Below are 14,327 nucleotides of genomic sequence, written 5' to 3'. Positions count from 1 at the left end.
TAGCATACACTAGCATGTCTTAATGAGTTCACCTGGAACTCCCAAACATCATCTACGTTAAGTTAGGTCTGTTTCTCTCTGCCGTTGTGTTTTCACGTAGAGCCGGGCTGGATAAATTTAACTTATGTTGGTTTGGCAGAGGTCCGCTATAACCATAGACAGTATGGCTATAACAAGCACTAGCGTTAGCTATTGTAGAACTGCTTGCGGTTTGGGAGTTCCAGGTGAACAAGCCCTTGCCTTGGATGTGCAGTAAAGCAAGAGGCCTACTGCGGCCAGTGTGCATGGACATGAAGAGCCATTCTGTTAGGCATTCTTCTTTTTTATCCTTTTACGAACGACTAGAACACTTGTAGGTGTATATGCTTTCTCCGTCAGGTCTGAAAGAATTACATTCCCTGACTCCACGTGCACAGTAGAGATTTCTTATCTCACTGTTGCAGAAATTCAGTGGCACTTAAAAGCAGTGTGTGGTGGGGGGAGGGGGGGTCCCCCAGGAGCAGCCCTGTCAAACAAACAAGTTGTTTAAATGGAACTAAGTACCGCTGCTTAGCTTTATACGGTATAACTGTGATGTGAGGCCTTGCCGAGGTGCTTGTTGAAATCAGAGATGGAAAGTGTTTATCCTGAAGTCGTCTTTAATGAGAATATCTCGTCTGCGCTGCCTTTACGGTGTTGTAAAAAACTAATGGACTATAGCTTTTCTTAGGTACAGATAAGCATCACAGGAAAAATCAAGGCACTTCATCCAATGCATGTTGGTTTGATATTTATTGCTTCCTGAATACTTAAAGCATTTTTCACTTAAAGTCAGATAAATAAAGCGTGTGTCTTTCATCCACGGTACTGTGTGTAAATGCTGAACCTCGGGTCTATTCCCAACTTTAAGCACAAAGTACCTCGATGAAACCACCATCAGTGCAGGATGAAGAAGAGGCTCGCTGGAGGGTGGATGAAACGGTGAGCACTTTAATATACCTTAGTCAGCAGCCGTTTATGAAACCCATGTCAGTAATAAGTGTTCTATTTCTTAGATGCTTAACACACGGCAGTGAGCATGATTGGTCCGCGTACAGTAAAAACAATGAGTCGGTTACCTTATTTGGCAGAAATCTATACATTTTCCTGTTATTTCTGACAATATAAACAAATTTATATTATTAACAAATGTGTATTATGCTTGAGTAAATAGAAGCCCAATTAACAAAACTGGTTAAAAAAAATTAACTTGTGATATTTAAATAAATCAGCCCAACTCTGGAGATTTAACGGAGATTAGCGCTCATATTGTTTGGTAAATTGCTCTTAAACACATTTAGAGAGGATTTGAATTGCCGTTTTTTTTTTATTCTAATTTTATTTATTTTTTATGTTCATTTTCCTTTTTGGGGCTAGCTCAAATCTCTTTGGGAGGCGCCAAAAATTCCTCTATGCAGGAAAAACCCTGGATGCACATACTAGGAGATAGAACTGACGATGGTTATCCTATCCAATAAAAGTTAAAGGATAATCTATGAGCAGTGTCTCACAGAAACGGAAGAAAAGACAACAAAATATAATAAATTACACACGAACAAGCCCTTTTTTTTTTTTTTTTTTTTTAAGATAAAGAATAGATAGAAAAGAATATGAACGCTAATGCAACCAATTGTTGAGCCAGACACTGAATGTAAAATAGAACCTGATAGCTATCCACACTTCATCTCATCGTTTGTGAAGTGACATTTGCTAGGCGTGCGTTCTTGGAGTATTATCTTGAGGCAGCGGGAAGCGACCAACAAAAACCTGGTCTAAAGTCAATAACGCAGCATTTCATAGTTATTTTAACAGCGCGTTAGTAAAATGTGCCCAGGCTCGCACACTATGCTTGTTACACACACAGGGACGCAAGTGCAGCAGCACACAAACATGCAAAAGATTAAAAATAAAATTAAAATGGATTAACATTAACCATACACGATTTAATAATTATTGAATTATTTATGCTTTAAACAGTTTTAAATAAAACGTTTGAAGCAAATGTTACAAACCTAGTATTCTTTTTGTATTCATATAAAAGTATGAATGCTGAACTTTTATTTTCATAACCAATCAATTATTTTGGTAATTTATCAAGTTCAAATGGGTCTTATGTAAATTGTGGACAACCTGTCTGCACATTTTTCCACTAGGACGTCTGTCGGTCAACAAAAGTGGTGTACGTGCTGTTAAGCCCTGCTACTGTAGCGGTTATATCATTGTACTGTTTGACCAGCTGTTACACATGACTTGGCAGCTGGGAATGGAATCTAAAGTCTCTCTCTCTCTCTCTCTCTCTCTCTCTCTCTCTCTCTCTCTCTCTCTCTCTCTCTCTCTCTCTCTCTCTCTCTCTCTCTCTCTCTCTCTCTCGGCAGTTTCTCTGTAAAGGTGCTGTCTTTGTGCTTACGTCAGTTGTATTGCATCAGGGATGAATTGAGGAAGTGAGCTGCAGCTTCTATTAACTTGATCATGGATTTAAAAAAGTTCTCCATTAACTCCAATTACAACCTGGGTTTTAGCTGACCATCTGAGTATCATTTACAGAGGCTCACACTGTTGATTTTGTTACACCCAGTGTTTTGGTTTTTTTTGCTTAAAATGAGAAAATTTCAAAAGGAAAACTGTAGTTACATGTTCTGTTCAGTGCCTTTTGGCCAATTCTGGCATTTTTGTTTGTTATATCATGCATGTTATTATTTTGCACTGTCCTTTTCCTAAATAAACTGAATTAAATTCTCATATTTATTTAAAACCTAGTGCAGTGTCCATTGAAAACCCATTGCTTAGACTGTGGTATTGCTGCTTGCAAAACCACTCCTACAAACAACTTTACACTCACACTGCGCTGCATTGAGTCCTGAGAATCTAGTGGCAACAAAGGCTGGCGGTGGCGTCGCCCCACGTCCCCTTTGGCCCAAAAATTGCACTTGACCACAACGCAAAGACTAGAGGCGCCGGCCACCTACCACGTACGTTCTGCACCTGTGGGAGAAGCAATCTCTCCATGCCAGCAGGAGGCTGTAATGCATTTGTCATTCAAAAAAAGCCTACGATCCCTCTGCTGCACCTCATCTGACATTGCAATGTGCTTTCCTACGACGTAAAAGTCACGGTTTGCTTGGTTATTCAGTGTATTAATGTGGAATGAGTTGAACGTGTCCAAACTGCACCAAAGTTAACACAAAGCCTGCCATTGGGACACCAGCAATACACCTGCCAAGTGTGAAATAGATCAGATGAATGGTTCTGGGGATATTGTTTTACAGTTAAATGCAGTGCAGTGAGGATCCAGAAATTTCATACAGCAGATGTTTATAATGTGGACTTGCCGGAGCACGTTCAACCCTGTTGGACCTGCTCAGAGACTCAGTCCGCAGGGTGGTTCATACACTTCACTGATACATCTAAACTGTACAGTACTGGGCTTCATGATCAATCATAACTGAACAGGATTTCAAAAATCCTGTTCTAAAAGGTTGAGAATTTTTATGATCCTCAACCTAATAGTCATACGTTGACCTGAAGGTGATGCTGAGAAATGCATAAAACACAAAACTGGATTCAGAAATACGGCAGCATATTGTTACCTGGCCTATCGACAAAACTACATCCTCATAGTCCAGAATTTACTGTGTTCAGCTGTACGAGCCACTTCTCAATTCACCTTCATCTACTGCGCCACTGAGCAGCTCTTATCACAGTACAGTCGATTTTTCTGTGGCACACGGCTTATCTCCCTCCACAGTGGAAGATTGCAGAGATAAGCTGGGTCTTGAAGCTGACATTTTATGGAAACAAGTAATTTGTAGTAAATGTGTATGCTGAGATAAAAAGTGGATATTAATGATGCAGGAAGATTGAGCGTTTAACCTCCAGCTGACTGATATATGAATGACAGACAAGATGGGTTCACTATTTCCAACACAAATTGTTCTGTCACTAGTTATTGTTGGCCCTGCTGCATGTAGGAAACAAGTTGCGTGTGCGTGTCCGTGTGTGTCCGTGTCCGGAAGGAGGCAGAGATGTTAATGCAAAATTAACTTGATTTGTGCCAGCAGGGCATCAAGGCCACTGGGCATATCATTTTAGAGGGGCATAAGGCCAAACTGAGGAGGCACAGCAGCCATGGTCGTTGTGGCTGCTTTTTAGGCCTTTTATTAGATCAGATAGACAGGAAAGGGTGGTGAGAGAAGGGCCACAGGTTGGAATCTAACTCTGGCTGCTGCCAAGGACGCAGCCTACATGGGGCACCCGCTCTACAGATTGAGCTAGAGGCCGTCCCGCTGTAAACACTTGTGTTAAACTGAACTATTTGATACAGCTGCAGTCAGATCACTTTTGTCTAGGTAGGAGTTATTTTGCACTGATTTGTCCTTTTTAACACAAAGTTCGTACTTCAAACTCTGCTTAGAATGAAGTGTTTTCTCAGCAGCAGCATGATCGACATCCTCCACAAATAATGTGGAGGTCACAGTGAGATTTATATAGATACCTGTTGAATGTATTAATTCCCAGCAAAGACTTGCGAGGTAAGGGACCAATCTGAACCAAAAAACCTTTGTGGACAGTTTTTGGCTGCAACATAATAATCAAAGTCCACTCCATTTTGCACGTCTGTAATATGTCATTAATAAATATATGCGTCTCTTAAATGTATTTGTTTGGTATGAATCAAAGAAAACCACAAATGAAATGATACATTTCTAACTGTTTTGGGTTTTTTGTCCATGCAGACATGAGGACATGTCGTGTGAACGAGTTTAGCTGCGGAGCGGGCTCCACTCAGTGTATCCCCGTCTTCTGGAAATGTGACGGAGAGAAGGACTGTGACAATGGAGAGGACGAGGTCAACTGTGGTAAGTGGACACAGCGTTTAGGACATTCATTTTCTTACACAACATGGTAGAATTAACTTTTCTAACTCACTTTAGTTAATCCCTGGATTTGGACTTAAACATTTGTTTTTGTAGTCAGTGAATAGGGAATATTGCATATCTTTTAGCTGAAAGGAGTGATGGGAACAACAGGCATTATTTTTCCCATGGTACTTAATTGTCCATGCATTGGATCCAGAGCCCATATACTGTAGGTAGGTGTATTAAAACCAGGAATAAACCTTCACCTTCTCCCCAAATGGTGAAACTTTTAAGTTGATGAGGACCTGAATGCTTTTTTTAGGGTTAGGTAAAGTCAGACTTTCAAGTTTATTACCAGGTAGTTGCTGTCAAATGACAAAATGGTAAATGCAGTGGGAAAGCTCATCATTTCCCATGTTTAACTAGGGGTTAGGTCACTTACAGTTTATATTCATCGAGCTTTGATTTACCTGAATTATGCCTGGCTCTCATTACTTGCGTTCTGCTGTGGTTTGTTCATTTGTCCAGATCATGTCCTGCATTTTGATTTATCATAGGTCTTTGAGTCCTAGGACTCAAAGACCGATGACGATGTGGTGACGATGTGGTCCAAAGATACTTAAACCATAGCCTCCTTGCAGCTGAGCTGTATACCCTTCTGTCTCATTTAACTGCCTGATTTGTATACACAAGACTGCTGTGACCCGAAGAAGTACAATGATGCAGCTTTTCAGAAGGGATTGAAATAGTAACAGCTGTTGTCCTATACTTGCTTTAGCACTTAAACATTTTAATGGATGTGTGTATCAATTACTTCTCATCCTCCAGCTGTTTATCCTAAACACTGTGCAGCATAAACACACCAACGGCCTTTTGCGCAGAGCATGACTCTCTGCCTGGACAAACTATAAACTAAAATAATTGGATCTGACAAACGCTAAGCAGCCCGTAGCATGCTGGTACATTTTATACGTCAGTCCAATTTCTCCCATTTATCAGGGGCAGGGCTGCTGTGGCAGCAGGCTGAGCAAGGCAGCTCTTCCTGGGGGGATCTTGAGGCATCCCAAAGCCTGGATGAGAAATACCGGTAGAATGTTATTTATTTTTTTTAAATTAAGGAAATGTCTGATTTAAGAAGACTTATCTGCCCAACTAAATTGACAAATAATAAGTTGAGTAATGATTAAAATAAAAGATTAAATTGGATTTCTAAACTTGACATTACTGCTGACGATGGAAGATTTTAATCACTCCAATGAATAGGATGTTTCATCTATACCGTCCCAGTAGTGAGTGAGTACTGGGAGTTGATTAGCATCAGTGAAATCGGCTACTTACTTTTACTTATACTTTTTTTTTTTTTTTTTTTTGGCTTGTTTTTTTTCACGTAATCTCTTTGTACCAGGATGTGTTACTGCAGTGTAGTAAAGCGCACACACACCTCTTAAAGTGAGCTGCCCCAGGCCAACGCAAATCCAAATCTCAAGACATTGACGGAAAGTGGGGAGAGAGGGGATGACCCGCAACAAAGGGCCCTGGGTCGGACTCTTGACTAGTGCACAAGGACGCACGTGCATGCGGGTAAAACGTGAATCTAAACAAGGCTGGATTTAAATAACAAAAACCTTAAGGAAGGAAATGCGTTAGTGAGGTCCAACACTGATGTTTGGTGATGAGGTCTGGCTCACAGTTGGTGTTCCAGGTGTTGTATGGGGGTTGAGGTCAGGGCTCTGTGCAGACTAGTCAAGTTCCCACACCAAAGTGGGAAAACGATTCATTGACCTGGCTTTATGCACGGGGTTCCGTCATGTTGAAACTGAAAAGGGTCCAACACAAGCTGCTGCCACGAAGTTAGAAGTGCATTTTTGTCTATGTAATTGCGTGCTGTTGCATTTGATTTCCCTTAATTGGAGCAGTTTTTCCATTAGTTTGAGCTCCATAGTTCCAGAGCATTATTTTTCCTCCCATTATTTACAGTTGGCTCTTTAGGCAGGTGTTGTTGTCCTGGCATCTGCCAAACCCAATTCCTTCCTCAGATTGTCAAATGGTGAAAACGTTTCCAATACTTGACCATCCAACTGAAGTGTGCTTTGCATTATTTATTCTTGGAATTGTGCATTGTAATCTCAGGCTTGTGTGTCATTGCTAGGCCATGCAAACACATGGCCATTTTCTACACTACCAGCAATGGTCAGGCAAGAAATTGACTGACTTATTTGAAATGTTTTATCCTGTGATGGCATCACATTACTGAGCTTAAATGTGACCCGTTCTACTGCAAACGTTTGTCAATGAAGATTGCATGGATGTCTACTTGACTGTATCCATCCATTGGTATTAGTAAAGAGTATGGCTGAACCCACTAATTAGTAGGGGTGGGGGGGGAAATTGATACAGCATAGTATTGCAATATTTTCTGTGGCAACACTGTATTGATACACAGATGCCAAGTATCAATCTTTTATTATATATGTGTTGGTCAGTTTGTCTGCTTGACAAACCGTTTTTTGCAGCAATACAATTGAAGTGAGATGAACAAACGTCTCACTTTTTAGATAAAATGGATGTTGACAAAGTTTCCTTTTGGGACATAATTTGTAATATAAGTTGGAAAAAAGTTAATGAATTGCAATATATCGCAGAATATTGCAATAGGTTTAAAATCGCAATAATATCGTAACAGAAGTATCGTGATGATATCGTATCCTTAGTAGGGGTGATTCCCACCCCTACTAATTAGATAATGGTGTCATATACTTTTTGCCACACAGGGATACCAACCTTATGTCCCCTTAAATAATACTGTATGTGTAGTGGTATAGGACACGGGGACATCTAAAAAAAAAAAACTCCAATGAGCGGCAGCAGTTAAAGGCATGTGCTGTAGATGCAGCTCAAATGTCTAAATCATGAGTATTAAGTTCCGTTTCATGATGACCTGCCTTCCATCTGGAAAGTGACCCACTTTATAATTATAGTGGATGAATTGAGTCCTGGAAATGGGTAAATTGTAACCTGTATACAGGATGAATTATCTAGATTTATTATTATTTTTATATTTGTTTATCTGACTGTATTAGCAATTTCCAGAAATAGTCAAGACTTAAATGATCTTGTAAAATGGCTTGTTGGACCTTGTGCTTGTTAATAAATCATATTTTTAAGCATATCAAATTATTATTTTAGCAACCTATGTTTACCAGAGTGGACTGGTTAGCTCGGTGTTTCTCAACGGGGGCGGTACCGCCCCCCCAGGGGGGCGTTCAGAAGATGATGGGGGGCGTTGGAAGCAATATTTTGTTAAGGGGGGGCATTGAGGTGCCCTTGGGGGGTGTTTGTTTGAAAGCTAGTTTAAACCAAAGATTCACAATAATACATGAAAAAAAGCAATCGCTGCGACGTCCTGTTGTATTCTTCTATTCGTGCGTGCGGGTTCTGCTTTTACCCTCTGATAAGTGCCAGCTTGTTTTCCGTTGGAACAATTCGATTTTAGAAAAAAGGACATTCAAATTATAGTCATCTTATGTGAATTTAGTGAAAAAACGCTTGTTGCACACAACTCAAGTTGCTTTTAGCAACTGCGCTGTTAATCCTCACAGCGCTTTTATTTGCTTCCTGTCCCCCCCCCCCCCCCCCCCCCCCCCCCACCCCCCCAACTACCTCCAGGTAACATCACCTGTGCTCCAAATGAGTTCACGTGCGCCAGTGGCCGCTGCATCTCCCGTAACTTTGTGTGTAATGGCGAGGACGACTGTGGTGACAGCTCCGATGAGGTGGAGTGTGCGCCGTCTTCCTGCGGCCCCAGTGAGTTCCAGTGTGGAAACTCATCGTGCATCCCGGCCAGCTGGGTGTGTGACGACGACGTTGACTGCCAGGTAAGATGAACGCAATACAATGCCACATATGCACGGATTCTGATTACAAGTTGTGGACACATAATTTGGAGAGATTTTTATTCCTGCACCATCAGAAGACCGTGACTTAGCAGGAGTTTGGCAAGTCATTTTTACCTGGCCTGGATAATTGTCCTTATGAATTCTAGTCATGCCCTTTTTGAATGCCCTTTTGAATCATGCAATTATTAATGGCAGCATATTTGGACAGAGAGAGTCTGACCATCCTGATTGGATGGTTGACTGCAACCACTGATTAGAGAGGCATGGCAAGATGTGGGAGTGGATGTCACGGAGCTGTGGAAAGGAGCATGAGTCCACTCCTCTGTTGTATAATGCATGGTAGATATGGATTGCTGCAATTCAAAATACTGCACCTCTCCAAATTAAAACCTCAGTAAACCCTGGCCTGTGACCAGTGTTGACTGGCGTCATTCTCATTAGCTCACGTGTTAAAATTGCCCAAATGTTGGTAATTACGGAATTAAATTCCCTGTCTCGATCCGCCACCTCTCTACTTTGTACTACACTTTTTCACCATCGACCTGCTTCTTCTCTTGTCTTTCGATTAATGAGTTTCTAGAGTTTATTTATTACCTTTTAATCAATATGTTAAGTTTCACAATCTCTTTCTGGTCTAAAGATTTGCCACTCTTTAGACTTTTTTTTTTTTTTTTTTTTCCTTACTATGATAAACTGTCTGGTATGATATCCCTGGGCACACACATTATGCACACCGGTTCTACAAGTTAAATTTTCACAACATCCTGCGGTTATTGACCTGCCTCTTGCTCTATCTCGCTCGCTCTCTCTCTCACTGACTTTGACACTCCTAACACGTTTCCTCACATGGCAGAACAAGTTCACTGAGTCGGCAATTTGCCTGTTCCTTGCTAATTGGCTGTGTGGTTATCACTGTGACGGCCTCGCAGCAAAATGAAGGAAAAAAACCCGATACTAACTCTTCATCCACAAATATATAAAGTACTGTGTTCAATGGGAAGGTCATTGTTATTCACTCTCTTGCTCTCTCGCACACCCAGCCAGTCCTGCATCAGTGTTAACATTTATGGAGCTTCACACACACACACAAGAACCCACACATTCTCACACTCCAATAATCTGTTCCTGCATGAGTCGCTGACTTCTGAAATGATTAAAGTTTGAGAAACTCGTCCTGCTGCTCCTCTTGATCCCATTCTGTCTGATTGCCCAGTTTTGATTCTAATTAAAAGGATAAACATCTGTGAGCAGAGTCCTGAAGCTGTGGCATTTCTGCCCTGCACATCCCCCAGATCACCTGTCGATCAAACAACGTGGTTGTATCAGAGCCAGAGCTCATTGCATCATACTCTAAAAACCACGCCCAACTGAGGGGAAAACACTCAGCGCCACAATATGCAACCAAGGGCTGAAACACTTTTTCTGTCCTTTGCTAGCAGGCAGAATTGACAGGAGACCTCTTCTCATAATACAAAAACAAATAATTTTGCCCTCTTGTGGACGAGTCTAATATTGTATTGTAAACTCCTTGAATAGTCGTAAAGACAATTTTGATATTAGTTGACCTGGATTTGGTCAGAATAACATTCCACTTAGCACCTCCCTTGTAGGCATTAGGGAAACTGAGTCAAGCAAGAATTAGGGCTGGGCGATATGGACCAAAAGTCATATCCCGATATATTTCGGCTGAATATCGATATACGATATATATCCCGATATTTTTTTCCGCAAAGTGAGAGCAAATGTTCAGTCAAAGCCAAAATCAAATATGACATGTCACAAGTAGTTTCATAGAGACAGTTGCAAAATCAAATACATAATGAACCGGTTTCTTCACCTGGTTCATGATTAAATGCTCAGCTGTTCAAATAACAATAAAATGTAAACCTAAATACTGTATAACAGGAGTACCTTTTTTGAAATCAAAGCTCCATATTTGTGATTCGTTCCAAAGGTCAATTAAGCTTTTGATATTAATATAATCTACTTTGTTCAAAATGTAATGCCTCATGCCTGTAAGCCTAGGTTTATAGTCCCATTCTTCCACTTGATACTGCTTCCACTTAAGTAAACTAAAAGATGAACTATCGACTACAAAACAAAGAAACTAATTAATGTGTTAATACAAAGAATATTTATTATGATCGGTTCACAGATCCAGAGTCCAAACGGAAACTTCACCCTTCTGAACTAAGAGTTTCTGCTTCAAGGTGAAGTTTAAAACAGACTGAAATGTCCAGGCTCATTCCTCCACTATTTATTTCTGTATGTATTTATGCGTTACATGTAATTTTAACGGGCACTGAGCTCCAGATCCTGCAGCCGCAGACGGTCTCTGCTGCCCGCTGTAGCTTCTCTCCGTCCGCCTGCCGCCGGCAAACTTAGTGGAACTTTCCGCCGATATCGACATACAGGTCGTCCTGGACTACGTGTAAGATCCTACCGATCACCACTCTGTCTTTGGCTGGTCCGATCCGGATCAGCGGGGACCGGCGCAGCAGCGAGGCGAAGCCGTGTTTTTGCCCGGGGGAAGAGACGCTGCGGCCGGCCACGGAGCTCTCCGCCTCCCGCTGCCGCCGGAGCTCAGGTTGCTGGTCGAAGGCGGCATACATAAATCATAAAACACATTGTCACCTGTTAAATGTTATTCATTGCTGTTTGTTCTTTTCATTTCCTCTATCGAACATAATTAAGCAGTACAAAAGTGCGGCATCTTTAGCGTTGATCTGAATGCTTCGCACCCCTGTTCCAAGATGGCGGCGGTTTTGACGTATGTTTAGAACCTCAAGGCGACATCTGTGTATATATCTATGGGAGCAAGGATCACATTTGAACTATATCGATATATGCGATATGGTCTAATTCCATATCTCATTTAAAAATATATCGATATATTTTTTATATCGATATATCGCCCAGCCCTAGCAAGAATGTATTTGAGCAGGGCAAGGAGAGCCTGCATGCTACAGCTTTACAAGAAACAGAAATCCTCTGAACACTTTAATTTGAGCAAAAGTAAACCCAGAAGTTAGGTACTGTAGCACAGCAGATCCCCTTCCTAGTCAACATGTTGGCTGACTTACTTGTCAGATTATTGCATTCGTGCTGGATTGTGGTTTCTTAGCTTGTGTGTATGCTAGAGAAGTAGCCGCAAATGCTAGGATGTGCACATATCCTATTTTCAAAAAATAAAAAGGCAAAATACACACTACGCAGTTTCAACAGCTGCCACTATGTGATACTTAAAATAGACTCCTTGGGCGTAATTACTCTACAGCTGCTGTGTAGTTTGGTACAACAGCTATAGGAATCTCCAGTGGACTACTTTCTGTGTGTAAGTGTGTGAGAGCTGTAAAACTAAAGTTTTTGTAAAGCTGTAGGAAGCTTGCCTAATCAAAGTCATTGTTGCTGGAGTCTGTTTCCCAAATGTCTTAAAGGGAAATGGTGAGTAGAATGTTGCTATAGCCAACAGATATAACATCCAAAAATATGAAAATTGCCAGTTTGACAAAGGGAAAGTTTGATTGTTTTGGAAATATGCTAATTAGCTTTCTTGCCAAAAGCGAGCAAAGAAGATTCATACCACTCTCAGGTCTGTATGGTAAATGTGTAGCTACAGCCAGCAGATAGTTAGCTTAGCAAAGCCTGGCTCTGGCCGAAGGTAATAAAGTGCGCCTACCCACACTTTTTAGGCTCATTGCAGTGACTCGAAGTCACTGTGCCTGGCAAAATAAAAATAACAAACATGCTTCGTGAGCTCGGATTCTTGTATAATCAAAGTAAACACCTTTTTGGAAATAATGAGATTTACTATGTATCTGTATGTTTATGTTCTGTCCCACACATTTCTCTTCACTCAGAGGGCCATACCAGAGCTAAACATCACACACTTATGGTGTTCAAAAATGCTATTAGTTTTTGAGTTGAACTGGTCCCAGAGCAGCGAGTGAAATGCAAATAGAAAAGCTTTCACAACTGAATGTTGGCTAAAACACAGAGCAAAACTGGCAAACTCTATAACGTGACTATATTTTCTTAAAAATTTGAAAATGGCATCCGTACCTTCATCCAAACCAATACATATAAAAGGGGCTAACTCTCAATTGTAGTTTTTCAGACGATGCATGATCAAATCCTCGTCTCTTTCCACTGCAGGACCAGTCCGATGAGTCTCCGTCTCGTTGCGGCCGTCACCCGACGCCGCCTGCAAAGTGTTCATCCAGTGAGATGCAGTGTCGCTCAGGAGAGTGTATTCACAAGAAGTGGAGGTGTGACGGAGACCCAGACTGCAAGGACGGCAGCGACGAAGCCAACTGTCGTATGTATTGACCAGCTGTCATCAACGCATAAAAAATGTAGCATTTTAAGGTCCTAATGGCATTCATTTTTGGTACCACGGCAGATTGGAATTTTTTAACTATATTTGAATGGGTTTATCGTCCTTTCACGGATATACTAAAGATTGCCAATAAGTGAATGAGCCAGTGATTGGCACAAATCATGTGTAACTCAGGTTTGTGTGTCGGTCTGTGTGTCCTTGGTAGCTGTACGCTCGTGTGTTCCGGATCAGTTCAAATGTGATGATGGAAACTGTATCCTGGGCAGCAGACAGTGTAACGGCATCAGAGACTGCGCCGATGGATCAGATGAAGTCAACTGCAAAAACCGTATGTGCTCTTTGTGTTTGCAGCTTTACAAATAACTTTTATTTATTTTATTTTTTATCCTGAGGGAATTTTCAAGGTTGTCTTGTTTTCATTAGTTCTTGCTCCAGTAGCATAAAACTGACTTTGAGAAGTGACAAATTTGTTCCTCATTCTCATTTTAGACTGCTGAAAGAGATTGTTGTCACGATTCGGTTTGAAAAGCCAGCTACTTTTATTAGACTATCTTGAAGGACTGAGAAGAGCCTCAACTGTTGCAAAGCAGAATACATAGAAGCTCAAAACCCAATATTTTCTCACACATTCAAGCCTGTAGATGGTCTGCAGTCTCTTCATATGGAGATGAAAAGTTGTGACGCTTTAATGATTGTCGACCTTAAAGGAATAGTTGAACAAATTTGGAATTGTGGCTATTTGCAAGAAAGTTGAGTGTGATGAGAAGATCGATACTACACACGTCTTTGTATTGAGTATGACGATCGATTAGGAAAGTGCCTAGTTTAGCATATGACTGATCGCAGCGGGCAGCCACTAGCTTGGCAGTTACACATACAGGAGACTGTAAAAGAGAAGTTAAATCTATATGCAATGAAGGATTATGATAGCTTTTCATGTAATTGGATTTTTAAAGGAATGCATTGTGTGTAAGGAATAAAGAATGTTGTGTAATGTGTAAACGGGACGTGTAAAATTGTGTGCATCTCTCGACAGTGACCCAGTGTAACGGACCAGAGAAGTTCAAGTGTCGCAGCGGGGAGTGTATCGAGATGAGCAAAGTGTGCAACAAGGCCCGAGACTGTCCCGACTGGAGCGACGAACCCATCAAGGAATGCAGTAAGTAGAGAATAAGAAAATAGACTTCAAAAAAATCTAATTTAACGCTTGTCTAAAGC

At 41.1% G+C, this 14,327-nt stretch overlaps 1 protein-coding gene across 3 annotated transcripts in view; it reads left to right on the top strand.

Moving 5' to 3' along the window:
- The window catches only part of vldlr (very low density lipoprotein receptor), a 60,108-nt gene that overhangs the window by 19,372 nt on the left and 26,409 nt on the right, over positions 1–14,327 (top strand). For all 3 annotated transcript variants that reach the window (XM_028600988.1, XM_028600990.1, XM_028600989.1), the window contains exons 4-8: positions 4,752–4,874; positions 8,541–8,749; positions 12,926–13,088; positions 13,315–13,437; positions 14,146–14,268. In XM_028600988.1, the coding sequence (XP_028456789.1) occupies positions 4,752–4,874; positions 8,541–8,749; positions 12,926–13,088; positions 13,315–13,437; positions 14,146–14,268 (741 nt within the window). The remainder of the gene's footprint in view (positions 1–4,751; positions 4,875–8,540; positions 8,750–12,925; positions 13,089–13,314; positions 13,438–14,145; positions 14,269–14,327) is intronic.

This window comes from Perca flavescens, chromosome 16, assembly GCF_004354835.1.
Source record: "Perca flavescens isolate YP-PL-M2 chromosome 16, PFLA_1.0, whole genome shotgun sequence".
In the NCBI taxonomy this organism is placed as follows: domain Eukaryota; kingdom Metazoa; phylum Chordata; class Actinopteri; order Perciformes; family Percidae; genus Perca; species Perca flavescens.
The sequence above is the reverse complement of the archived record's forward strand: the minus strand, read 5'-3'. Positions and strand labels throughout refer to the sequence as shown.